At 34.0% G+C, this 14,561-nt stretch overlaps 1 protein-coding gene across 8 annotated transcripts in view; it reads right to left on the reverse strand.

Moving 5' to 3' along the window:
* DLG1 (discs large MAGUK scaffold protein 1) overlaps positions 1-14,561 on the reverse strand; it is a 272,972-nt gene that overhangs the window by 155,076 nt on the left and 103,335 nt on the right. For all 8 annotated transcript variants that reach the window (XM_042955806.1, XM_042955805.1, XM_042955810.1 and 5 more), the window contains exon 5: positions 1,466-1,630. In XM_042955806.1, the coding sequence (XP_042811740.1) occupies positions 1,466-1,630 (165 nt within the window). The remainder of the gene's footprint in view (positions 1-1,465; positions 1,631-14,561) is intronic.

The following is a 14,561-nucleotide window of genomic DNA, read 5'->3' on the forward strand; positions in this document are numbered from 1 at the left end:
TTTTAATGTTTATTTTTTTTTTAAGAGGTGGGGGAGGGGCAGAGAGAGAGAGAGAAGGAGACACAGAATCTGAAGCAGCTCTCAGCACAGGAGCCCAATGTGGGGCTAGAATGCACAAACTGTGAGACCATGACCTGAGCTGAAGTCAGAGGCTTAACCGACTGAGCCACCCAGGTGCCCCAAGAACACAAGAGTTTTTAAAAAGAGACGAATCTTTGACAAGACCATCTTTTGGCAAGAATGATCAAGGGGGAAAAAAACAAAACAAGGCACAAGTAATTACTAGGAATGAAAAAGGAGCCACACTTAAATATGCTATAGACAAAAAAAAACAAAACAAACAAAAAAAAAAAACCTCACAGGATATTAATAATATTTTGAAATAAATATGAAATGGACAAATTCCTAGAAAAAAAATAACCTAGCAAAACTATCAATAGAAAATCTAAATGATACTACAACGATTAAAATTTTTAACCAGTAATACAAAATCATCCCTCAAAGAAAATTATAAAACAGAAGATTTTTACTAGAAAAAAAATTATCCTTATTCACAATACATAAAATCAACATATGATTAGTATCCAGAATATATAAAGAACTTATACAAATCATTAGAAAGGACAACCCAAGACCATATAAATAGGCAAAAATCTTGAGAGTTTATGTATCACAGAAGAGAAAACCTAAATGACCGATATTTTCAACCTTATTATCAAACAGAGAAATGAACATTAAAGTCACAATGAGATACTATTCCAAGCCCAAAATATGGCAAAAATAATAACACCACGCATTGATGAGAATATGGATCATTTAAAACTCAAATATTGCTGCTGAAAAGGTAAAATATACAACCACTTAGAAAATAATCTGGTGTTACCCACGAAGATATTTATACATAACCTATGTTTTTTATAGCATGTTAATAAAAGAAAACTCTAGAGCAGTAAAAATAATCTTAGGAATATAATATTGAGCAAAAGAAGTCAAGTTGAGATTATATACAGTATACGCTACTTATATAAAATTTAAGATTGGCAAAATAAACAATATATTGATTAGAAATCTAAATATGTGGTAGAGCTTTATAAGAAACTAGGATTGTGGTTATTTCTGAGGGGAGTTAATGCCAGTATTAATGCTCTTTGTCTATAACATTTAAAATATATACTAACATTTAAAACAAATTTTTAAAATATTCCAATGAGTAATATTTGAAACATAAGTTATTTCCTTTGTGGGAATTTTTAGGCTTAGAATCACTGAATAAATTCTTTTAATAAAATATATCTTTAAAAGTGTTTTTAGAATGCTAATAAATATTATAAAATTCTTATAACTAAGAAACCAGAAATAAGAGGTAAAAATTCTACATAAAAGAATAGTTCTTTCTGAGCATTAGCTATACAAGTAACAAAAGTAATATATAATTCATAGCAACAAAATAAAGTCATCATCTTACCTTTATTGGTGAAATATGAGAATGGGAAACAAATCCATGGACATTCTCAATTTCTGACAGGTTCTTCTCTGAGACATGAACTAATTCCGGACCTATCACCTCATTAGTGATTTGTGGGGATATGTGCTCTTGAGGAGGTGTATCTTCATCCTGATACCGGTATTTCTGTAAAAAAAATTATTAAATATGAAAAAGCCCTGAAAGGCAAAGTGAGTTCAATTTGAATCATGGTTTCATAACTAACCAAATACTCAATAATATTTAACTGTATGAAAAGTGTACTGTATGGTTTAATGCAGAAAGTCTGAGAGAAATAGGCCTCCATTTTAAAGTCATTCCAAATTTTAATAAAATTATTTGATTAAAAATAATTCAGATTCTGGGGCGCCTGGGTGGCTCAGTTGGTTAAGTGTCCGACTTCAGCTCAGGTCACGATCTCACAGACCGTGAGTTCGAGCCCCGCGTCGGGCTCTGGGCTGATGGCTCAGAGTCTGGAGCCTGCTTCCGATTCTGTGTCTCCCTCTCTGTCTGCCCCTCCCCCGTTCATGCTCTGTCTCTCTCTCTCTCTGTCTCAAAAATAAACGTAAAAAAAAAAAAAAAAAAAAAAAAAAATTCAGATTCTGGGAAGATGGGTGAATAGGAAGCACAAAGAATTTGTCTTTCCACTTAGACAACAATTACACATGCAGAAACTGTCTGATGTAACTATTCTGGAACTCTGGAATCTGTTGAAGTCTTGCAACTACCAGGGGAAAACATGGGATGGTAAACTGTGATTAATTTAGGTTAAATCTACCACCTCAATTCATCACAGTACTGGAAGTTGCACCCAGAGCAATTAGGCAAGAAAAAAAAATAAAAGGCACCCAAATTGGAAAGAAGAAGTAAAATGATCTCTGTCTGCAGATGATATAATGTTATATGTAGAAAACCCTAAAGACTCAGCAAAAAAGCTGTTAGAGCTAATGAATTCAGCAAAGTAGCTGGATACAAAGTCAACACAAAATTCAGTTGCGTTTCTATATATAATCTAAAAAGAAAATTACAAAAACAGTTCCATTTACAATAGCATCAAAAAGAATAAAATACTTGGGAATAAACTTTACTTGTACAATGAAAACTATAAAATACTGCTGAAAGAAATTAAAGATGACAGAAAAAAAATGGAAACACATCCTGTGTTTATAGATTGGAAGACTTAGTATTATTAAGATGTCAATATTACCCAAAGCAATTTACAATCTCTGTCAAAATCCCAATGACATTTTTTTGCAGAAAGAGAAAAACCCATTCTAAAATTCATGTGGAATCTCAAGGAACCTGAACTGCCAAAATAATCATGAAAAAGAATAAAGCTGGAGGACTCACACTTCCTCATTTCAAAACTTACTATGAAGCTACAGTATTCAAAACAGTTTGGTACTGGCATAAATACAAATGTACAGACCAATGGAACAGAATAAAAGTCCAGAAGTAAACCTTCACATAAATGATCAAATTATTTTCAACAAGGGTGCCAAGACTATTCAATAGGGAAAAGATCATCTTTTCAACAAGCGGTACAAGCGGTAATTCCACTTCTAGAAACTAATCTTAGATATAACATCAGTGAATCACAAACATGTGCATTGTAAAATATATAAAAAATCCTTTTAACTATGAATTTGACTGCTGAAAGTTATTGCACAACCTCCAACATCACCACTTTAAATAACATCCTTCTATGAAATGGTAATTACATGGAAAACAATCAGATTCACATCAATATTTGCCAGTTCATTTAGCATGATAGAAGAAATGTTTTTACATGTAAACCTCAAATTATTTTCAAAACCAGTGAAAAGAACTCTCTAACTTTATCCTGAGTAAGGCTGAAGTTATAAATATACTTTAACAAAGTTTAACATATTTTAACAGTGTTTAAATTTTTTTAACATTTATTTATTTATGACAGACAGAGAGAGAATGGGGGGGGGGGGGTAGGGCAGAGAGAAAAGGAGACATAGAATCTGAAGCAGGTCCAGGCTCTCAGCTGTCAGTCAGCACAGAGCCCAATGCAGGGCTCAAACTCACAGCCTGCAAGATCATGACCTGAGCCGAAGTCAGACGCTTAACTGACTGAGCCACCCAGGCACCCCAACACAGTTTAAATGCTCAATTGGGCAGAAATAAAATCTAAGTACTTCTATATCTTAATAGGAGATACAATTATACGGAAGGAAACTTGATTATCATCTTCTCTTTTTTTTCCTTCTCCCCAGGCTCTCCCTCATAATCATCTTTTCATACTTAACGGGTACTCCAAAACTTAATATGTACTTGGGAGAGAGTACATGCAGAAAGATGTTCACTACAGTATAGTTTGGAATGAAGAAAAATTGGAAACAAGCTTCTTATCAATAAAACAACAAAAGGTAAATAAATATTGGTACAGTCATTCTACAAAAATTATGTAGATATTAAAATGGGTAAAAATCTACTTATTTTAATAGGAAAAGCTGAAGACATGGATTAATGAATGAGAAAAGCATGTTTTGAAGCTAACAAACACAGTTTGAACATTTTAAAGCAAAGCAATTCTACACTTATGTATGTGTATGTATGTATAATCATATGTATATGCATATGCAATGTGTATATGTGTGTGTATATATATATATACATATATATATATCTTCATGTGTATATGTCTCTGTGTGTATGTCTGTGAATGTGTGTATATATTGAGATGATACCATGCACATTTTCAGATCACAATGCTATGAAACTTGAAATCAACCACAGGAAAAAGTTTGGGAGACCTCCAAATACATGGAGGTTAAAGAACATCTTACTAAAGAATGAATGAGTCAACAGGCAATTAAAGAAGAAATTGAATAAAAATAATAAAAAAAAAACAAACACCAAAAAACCCCATAGAGATCAATGAAACAAAGAGCTGGTTTTTCAAAAAAAATAAACAAAATTGATAACCCCCTAGCCAGACTTCTCAAAAAGAAAAGAGAGAGGACCCAAATAGATAAAATCATGAATGAAAATGGAATTATTACAACCAGTCCCTCAGAAATACAAGCAATTATCAGAGAATACTATGAAAAATTACATGCCAACAAACTGGACAACCTGGAAGAAATGGACACTTTCCTAGACACGTACACACTATCAAAACTCAAAAGGGAAGAAACAGAAAATTTAACAGACCTATCACTAGTGAAGAAATTGAATCAGTTACCAAAAATCTCCCAACAAACAAGAGTCCTGGACTGGATGGCTTCCCAGGGGAATTCTACCAGACATTTAAAGCAGAGTTAATACCTACCCTTCTCAAGCTGTTCCAAAAAATAGAAACGGAAGGAAAACTTCCTGACTTATTCTATGAAGCCAGCATTACCTTGATTCCCAAACCACACAGAGACCCCACAAAAAAAGGAGAATTACAGGTCAATATCCCTGATGAACATGGATGCAAAAATTCTCAACAAGATACTAGCAAATTGAATTCAACAACATATTAAAATAATTATTCACCATGATCAAGTGGGATTCATTCCTGGGCTGTAGGGCTGGGTCGATATTTGCAAACCAATCAATGTGATACATCAATGTGAGGCTGAAGTTATAAATATACTTTAACAAAGTTAAAAGATCATATGATCATATGATCAAAAGATCATATGACGGGATCATATGATCCCGTCAATAGATGTAGAAAAAGCATTTGACAAAATACAGCATCCCTTCTTAATAAAAACCCTCAAGAAAGTTGGGATAGAAGGAGCATACCTAAACATCATAAAAGTCATATATGAAGAGCCCATAGCTAATATCATCCTCAATGGGGAAAAACTGAGAAGTTTCCCCCTGAGATCAGGAACACAACAGGGATTTCCACTCTCACCGCTGTTGTTTAACATAATGTTGGAAGTCCTAGCATCAGCAATCAGACAACAAAATGAAATAAAGGCATCAAAATTGGCCAAGAAGAAGTTAAACTTTCACTTTTTGCAGAAGACGTGATACTCTACACAGAAAACCCGAAAGATTCCACCAAAAGTCTGCTAGAACTGATACAAGAATTCAGCAAAGTCGCAGAGTACAAAATCAAGGTACAGAAATCGGTTGCATTTCTATACATCAATAATGAAGCAAAAGAAAGAGAAATCAAGAAATTGATCCCATTTATAATTGCACCAAGAACCATAAAATACCTAGGAATAAGCCTAACCAAAGATATAAAAGATCTGTATGCTGAAAACTATAGAAAACTTAGGAAGGAAATTGAAGAAGACACAAAGAAACAGAAAAACATTCCATGCTCACGGATTGGAAGAATAAATATTGTTAAAATGTCAATACTACCCAAAGCAATCTACACATTCAATGCAATCCCAATCAAAATTGCACCAGCATTCTTCTCCAAGCTAGAACAAACAATCCTAAAATTTGTATGGAACCACAAAAGACCCCAAATAGCCAAAGTAATATTGAAAAAGAAAACCACAGCGGGAGGCATCACAATCCTAGACTTCAGCTTCTACTACAAAGCTGTAATAATCAAGAAAGCATGGTATTGGCACAAAAACAGACACATAGACCAATGGAATAGAGAACTCAGAATTGGACCCACAAATGTATGGCCAACTAATCTCTGACAAAGCAGGAAAGAGTATCCAATGGAAAAAAGACCATCTCTTTAGCAAATGATGCTGGGAGAACTGGACAGCAACATGCAGAAGAATGAAACTAGACCACTTTCTTATATCACACACAAAAATAAAATGGATGAAAGACCTAAACATGAGACAGGAAACCATCAAAACCCTAGAGGAGAAATCAGGCAACAACCTCTTTGACCCCAGCCACAGCAATTTCTTGCTCGACACATCTCCAAAGGCAAGGGAATTAAAAGCAAAAATGAACTACTGGGACCTCATCCAAATAAAAAGCTTCTGCACTGCAAAGGAAACAATCAACAAAACTAAAAGGCAACCGACAGAATGGGAGATATTTGCAAATGACATATTGGATAAAGGGTTAGTATCCAAAAATCTATAAAGAACTTACCAAACTCAACACCCAAAAAATAAATAATCCAGTGAAGAAATGGGCAGAGACATGAATAGACACTTTTCCAAAGAAGACATCCAGATGGCCAACAGACATGTGAAAAGATGCTCAACATCACTCACTATCAGGGAAGTACAAACCAAAACCACACTGAGATACCACCTCACACCAGTCAGAGTGGCTAAAGTTAACAACTTAGGAAACAACAGATGCTGGCGAGGATGTGGAGAAACAGGAACCCTCTTGCACTGTTGGTGGGAATGCAAGCTGGTTACAGCTGCTCTGGAAAACATTGTGGAGGTTCCTCAAAAAATTAAAAATAGAACTACCCTATGACCCAGCAACAGCACTACTAGGAATTTATCCAAGCATACAGGAGTGCTGATTCATAGGGCATATGTACACCAATGTTTATAGCAGCGCTTTCAATAATAGCCAAATTATGGAAAGAGTCTAAATGTCCATCAACTGACGAACGGATAAAGAAGATGTGGTTGATATATACAATGGAATACTACTTGGCAATGAGAAAGAATGACATCATGTCATTTGCAGCAATGTGTATAGAACTGGAAGGTATTATGCTAAGTAAAATAAGTCAGTCAGAGAAAGACAGGTATCATATGTTTTCACTCATATGTGATCTTGAGAAACTTAACAGAAGACCATGGGGGAAGGGAAGGGTTTGAAAAAAACACAGTTACAAACAGAGAAGGAGGGAGGCAAACCATAGGAGACTCTTAAATACAGAGAACAAACTGAGGGTGGATGGGGAGGTGGGGGAGAGAGGAAAACAGGTAATGGGCATTGAGGAGGGCACTTGTTGGGATGAGCACTAGGGGTTGTATATAAGCGATGAACCACAAGAATCTACCCGCAAAAGCAAGAGCACACTTTACACACTGTATGTTAGCCAATTTGACAAATTATATTAAAAATAAAAAATACATTAAAAAATAATAAACTGGGGTTTCCCAGTAAAAATCACTCTATACTCATGGAACCATTCAATGTGGTCCTCTGGCTTCTGTATTTCCTGCAAAGTGGCAGCTAAATGCAATAACCTGATCAGTCTCATGTTTAATCCTTTTGGCAAGACTACAGTTGGTACTGTGTCCTCTTATTAAGAAGCACATAATGTCTGGTTATGTCTTTTTGTGATGTTAGCAGGCCTTGATATTCAATGCCTAAATCAATTCATTCACTGGGGGCTGCAAAATGGTAACAATCTAATTCTACTATTTCATTTTCATGTATTAAATGGTATACATATATAAAAAATATTTCCCTTCACCTACTACTTAGTTACCTATTGGTATGGTTCACACATGAACTTACCAGTTTTAAAGACAGATTAAAAAAAATAAAACTGCTTCCCTATCACCCTCTTAAAGCAATGAAGAGGTTTTTAGATATTATTGAATGCACTACTGGTCAAAATCGCATTTGGCTTTTTTTCAGCAAATGACAGGCTGATCCTAATATTCAGATGGGGTTGCATAAGACCCAGAATAGTTAAAACAATCTTTACACAGAGATAGAGTATGTACACATACTTTATACAAAGTAGAGGACCCACGCATCCCCATTTCAAGACAATCTACAAAGCTATATTAGTCAAGATGGTGATAATGGTGTAAGGATAGACATGTATCAAGGGAGCAGAATTAAAAGTGGAGAAACATACCACTATGTTTATAGTCAACATGGGTGCCAAGAGAATTTAATGGGGGAAAGAACAGTCGTTTCAACAAATGATGCTGAAACAACTGGAAGGAAAGTAATTAAATAAGACCTCTAACACTATGTACAAAAACTAATTCAAAATGGATCAAGACCTAAATATAAGAGCTAAAACATAAAACTCCTAGAAGAAAACATAAGTATACATCTTTATAACCTTGGATTCGGCAATGTTTCCTACTTACAATATCTAAATCACAAGAAACCAAAGGAAAAAAAACAGGTAAATTTGATTCAATATAAATGAAAAACTTTTGTTCACCAAAGAGCACTATCAAAAAAGTGAAAACCCACAGTATGGGTGAAAATATTTGCACATCATTTTTTGGTAACACTATCTAGAATACATAGTGTATCTGATAAGTCTCCTGAATACATAATGAATCCTTACAGCTCAACAATAAAAAGACAACTCAATTTTAAAATGGGCAAAGGATTTAAACAGACACTTCTCCAAAGATATATAAATAGCCAGTAAGTACACACAAAAAAAGCTCAACCATCATTTGTTATTACAAAAATGCAAACCAAAACCACAATGAGTTATCACTTCATATCTACTAGGATGGTCATAATAAAAAAGACTGAAAATATAATACATTTTGGTGAGGATATGGAGAAATGAGAATCCTCAGTGCTGGGCAGGGAGAGGGAGGAGGAATAAAACAGTATAGCCATTCCAGAAAACAGTTTGGCAGTTCCTCAAAAGGTAAAAAGAGTTACCATGTGACTGAGTAATTTCACTCTTACTATACTATCCAAGAGAACTGCAAAGGTGCACCCACACAAAAACTTGTACACCAATATTCATAGTATTATTATTCATAACAGCCCCAAAGTGGAAACAACCCAAATGTCTATCAATTTATAAATGGATAAACAAAATGTGGTATATTCATACAATGGAATATTATTCATATTTACATATCCTACAACATGAAACTTTGAAAGTACACTAAGTGAAAAAAGCTGGAAACAAAAACCATAGGCTGTATAACTCCGTTTATATGAGACGTTCAGAATAGGCAAGTTCATAGAACTTGATAAGTGATTTTCAAAGACTGGGAGAGGATGAAATAGGAACAAACTGCTGGTAGGTACAGAGTTTTTTTTTCGGCGATGAAAATGTTCTGAAGTTAGTAATGATGGCTATACAACCTTGTGCACAAAACTATACACTTTAAAGGGGTGAATGTTATGGTATGTGAATAGATTAATTTTAAAACTATTATTAAAATGTCATCAGGGGCACCTGGGTGGCTCAGTCATTTAAGCATCTGACGTCGGCTCTGGTCAGGATCTTGTGGTTTGTGATTTTGAGCCCCACAATCAGGCTCCACGCTGACAGTGCGGAGCCTGCTTGGAATTCTTTCTCCTTCTCTCTCCACCCCTCTATCACTTGCTCTCTGTCTCTCAAAATATATAAACTTTAAAATAAAATGTTATTATAAATGGATGGATTACACCTACTTGACTGGCTTTAATCCACTGCAAATATCTTTTCTTACCTCTAGCCAGTAAAAATCTCTTCTTCATCTCAGAGTTGCCTTTTAAAGAAGCTTAATACAACAAAATATAGCTACCAAAAGGAGAATTCTATTTTTTACTAATGATTGAAAACAGGGACCCTAGAGTTACAATTATTACTTGAGAAAGTATTTCCAAGTAGCTTTCCAGCCCACCATTACATTGTGTAATATTCGTCTGTATTTCTTATTATCTAAAGATTGATCTCAACCAATTACCGAAAAATGTTTAACATTAAAATTTCATATAAAACCAGTTTGCTAATACAGAAGAATGCATAAAACTGAGCCAAGTGGTCCAAGTCTAACTTACTTAACACTTGTACTAGAAAAGAATTACAAAATGGGGATGAGAAGAGCATAAAGGAGGAAGAAGATTTAAAAATGACTGTAGTAAGAACATTTCTAAGTACCCATTTAGAAATTTCCTCATTTGTTTTTATGTTTTTAAAGCTGGTATCTTTAGTATCAAACCTTCCATTGCTCTTAATCTTGATTAACAATACTGGCAACATTATTTTAATTACTGACAACTGTCACTTAAAAGCTATTTTAATTTGCAATGTAACTATGTTACTACTTCACTGCAGTTATGTATTTTCCAGAACTGTTTCTTAATAAAGTTTTCTGATAATGGAAACCATGCAGATATTCAAATCTATTAGAAAATTGACAATCGTTGAAATGAAGAAATGAAGTAAATAGTGAATAGTGAAGTAAAACACTATTTTACTAGTATAAAGTTCTTAAATTAATGTTGACCAGAATTAAACATAATTGTCAGTTTGTAAATATCTCCTTACCTACCTCTCAACCTATAAATACTTGGTCTTCCAGTAATAAACTAAAAAGAAATATTTTACACCACATACATTTTACTAGCATTGTTCCACGTACTCCCAACATACTTGTTGTAAGAAAGCAATAAATAAAACATCAACTTAAGAGCAGTGGTACAGTTTAATGTGAATTTCTAAAACAGGTGAATATTGTATGTTGAGGAATGCACAGACAGAATCACCGACAGTTTGGAACCTAATTTCCAAATTTCAATAAAAACAGAGGTGCTGGGTATGGTACTGTGGGTGTCTATAAATATGGGGATAAATAAAACTTAGACGTTGATATATATATTTTAAATGTTTCTTAAAATTCAATGGTAAAGACTTGTATAGAAAGAGAACTCAAAAAACCATTAGGAAAGAGAAGAAATTTAAAAAAGAAAGAAAAAGTTTTTTAACTAATAGAAATTAGGAAATGGCAGGAAAGAGTTAAAATACATGCAGGAAAACTATGATAAATACAAAATAAGATGAAAGAAATTAAAAATGAATGATCACAATAAATGTAAACATATTATAAGTACATTGAAATTCTATCAAGAAAATAGCTCATTCTTGCATTCCTGAGGACGATGAAAAGCTTCCAAATTCATTAGACAATCAGATTATAGAACCTTAAAAAACAAGAAACTAATCTTACTTCAAATATGAAGACAAAAATGTTCTGGAAGGAAAAACATGGTTCATGTATTCATGGCTTTTTTAACCATATGAACAGATCAAAGAAAAACCAAGTTCATGAGATCATCTCAGTGGATGCTTAAAGAACATCTAAGTATCTGCCACAATGTTAAACTCATTCCTAATAGAGTGGGGGCGATAGCTCTTATTAATATAGACATAAAAAAATCAAGAGTCAGATGCCTAGCCAACTGAGCCACCCAGGTGCCCAGCAATCATCATATTTAGTGATGCAACATTAAAAGCATTTCTATAAAGTGAAAATCAAGGCAGTATCATTTCTTCACATTTTTCTTCCTAGCATTTCTAAATAATAAGCTAAAAGCAAAAAACAAAAAAAAAACAAAAAACAAAAAACAGATATAACTGCCTAAAACCACCCCTTAAAATTGTAAAAACAATTTCAAAGGAGTGTGAGCATTTTTTTCAGAGGAGATGTTCAGAGTTTTAATTAGTTTCTCAAAGAATTTGGGATAATTAGTTTAAGTAAGTTTGGGAGGGGCAGGGGAGTAAGGGCCAAGAACTGCTGTACTGGTTTCAAAATGACCTAGAATAATCACTTTTAGATATGTTATAGAAATGACAGAAGACTTTAAGGTGGGATAGAGAAAGTATGTGTATGTAATACTGTGTATAAGAAATTCAGTAATTCTTATGTAATGATACAAGGTATTACAAATGGCAAAAAGGTAAAATCCAATAGTCATAGTTCTAGTCCTAACTTCCACTTTGCTCTATTAAATTAGGACTATAAAGAACAGAAACCTGAATTTTTAAATGATTGGTTCTATAACAAAATAATAGAAAAAAGGCATATTTTTCTTATTTAAATTTTTTGTTTAAAATATTTTGATGTTTACTTATTTTTAAGAGAGAGAAAGAGACAGAGTGTGAAACAGAGGTGGGGCAGAGAGAGAGGAAGACACAGAATCTGAAACAGGCTCCAGGCTCTGAGCTGTCAGTACAGAGCCTGACACAGGGCTTGAACTCGTGAATCATGAGATCATGACCTGACCTGAAGTCAGATGCTCAACTGACTGAGCCACCCAGATGCTCCTAAAATTTTTTGTTTTAAAGGAAACTATTTTGTAGTTTCACAGCTTATTATTCATAACAAGATCTAAACCTCCATTTCAAAAAATATTTAGAAGACTTTGCCAAAATCTGTATTATGAACTTTTGGAAACCACAGTTCTAAACTCCATAGAGATGATAGTATGACCTTTCAAAAACAGGGTTTCCAGAAAATCAAAACCAGGATATTTTAACTTCTAAAACTGATCTACAAGCTAATACCATATTTTATCCAATCCAATGCATCATCAATCATAAGGCACCCCACTTATTTGTACCCCTTTAAAAGAAAAAACCCAACAAAATTGTGAAGTGCATCAACTACAAATGCTCCGAAATTCAAAAAGGTTAAAATTAGAAAAAAGTGTATCTTATAATCAATAAAATACATTAATTTAAAACTGCAGAAATGTTTTATACTTCTTCTCAAAAAGAATTATTTTCACTTTTTGGATCTTTAACAGCTAAAAATAATTATTTTCAAGAGTTAAAAGAAACTTTTAAGTTTCAAGGTCAAAATAAATGGCCTCAGAGACAAAGAAATAGGCATTTAATTTTGTCACTCAGCCTACAACCACAGCACAAAGGACTGAAAATACTGGCAACACTATACAGTTGACCCTTGAACAACACAGGTTTGAAATGCATGGGTCCACTTATATACAGTTTTGTTTTATTCTGTTTTTACAAATACAGGACAATACTGTATTTTCTCTTAAGATTTCTTTAACAGTTTTCTCTAGCTTACTTGATTATAAGAATACAACATATAATACATATACAAAACGTGTTAATAAACTGTTTATGTTATCATTAAGGTCAAAAGTAAGCTATTAGTAGTTAAGTATTGGGGGGGGGGGGTCAAAAGTTACACAATTTTCAACTGTGCAGAGTAATAGCACTTCTAACCACCCCCAAGTTGTTCAAGGGTCAACTGCAATTAAAATAGGGTCAGTGGGTGTCAGACCAGTATAGGTCAAAGCCCCAAATACAGCTGGGCTACTTTTAAGATGGGCATAAAAGGCAGTGGAATGTATCACCTGTAAATAATCATGCTGGGTTGGGAGTAAATCGCTAGGTTAAAAGGCCCAGCTGCAGGTTATTTGTCTTTAATTTTCTTAAATACAGTTCAAAGAACTCCTTGCTTTCAGGGTAGCAAAAGAGCCAAGGGCTTTCTTTTCTACTCTCCAGATAAAATTATAATCCTATACCTATGGCACAGGATTTCCTAGTTTAGGAAAAATTAAGTATGGACCAAAGTGATTTCCAGATTACATTAACATCATTCTCCTATTTATCAATCTTCAATGAGATAAAAGCAATACAAAACTGCATCCAAAACACTTACTGGTTTTTTTCTTAACAATGGTTTAATATGAAACTGCAGAAATAGAAACAGAAGAATCATCTAAATATAAACATATTAGACTGGCTTAGAGCTTATTTTTCTTGCCCATGACAAAAGCTGTTTTGAGACCATCTTACTGCCAGCTCCAGACAAACTGTTTTAAAGTGGGGCTATGTTGTTAGTAAAAAAACTGCTGGTTTGGGATAGCATCTACAATATGGTTTTTCCTATTTCATCGGTTCATTAATAAAATTAACTATTACATGCATTAACTGAGAACTGGGATGAAAAAGTTAGATACAATTAAACTATTGCCTATCGTTAAACAATTCTTAGCTTTCAACCCATATGAATAGAAACCAATCTATATAACCAAGGGAAACAATTTAGCCAAAAATTGATTACTTGTAGCAGAATTGATAAATATCTCTAAGTAAACAATTCTTCCAACTATTCACCTAGTTAAAACAAATAAATTTAAAATCCCCCGGGGCGCCTGGGTGGCTCAGTCGGTTGAGCGTCCGACTTCGGCTCAGGTCACGATCTTGCAGTCCGTGGGTTCGAGCCCCGCGTCAGGCTCTGGGCCCAGAGCCTGGAGCCTGCTTCTGATTCTGTGTCTCCCTCTCTCTCTGCCCCTCCCCCGTTCATGCTCTGTCTCTCTCTGTCTCAAGAATAAATAAGTGTAAAAAAATAAATAAATAAAATAAAAATAAATAAAATAAATAAATAAAATCCCTGAAACCACTGACAGCAACTGCTGAAAGGCTAAGGCCCAAGAATAGAATTACTAACTCAAAGCATTTTAAGAAAAGAAT

The sequence above is a fragment of the Panthera leo genome, chromosome C2 (genome assembly GCF_018350215.1).
Source record: "Panthera leo isolate Ple1 chromosome C2, P.leo_Ple1_pat1.1, whole genome shotgun sequence".
In the NCBI taxonomy this organism is placed as follows: domain Eukaryota; kingdom Metazoa; phylum Chordata; class Mammalia; order Carnivora; family Felidae; genus Panthera; species Panthera leo.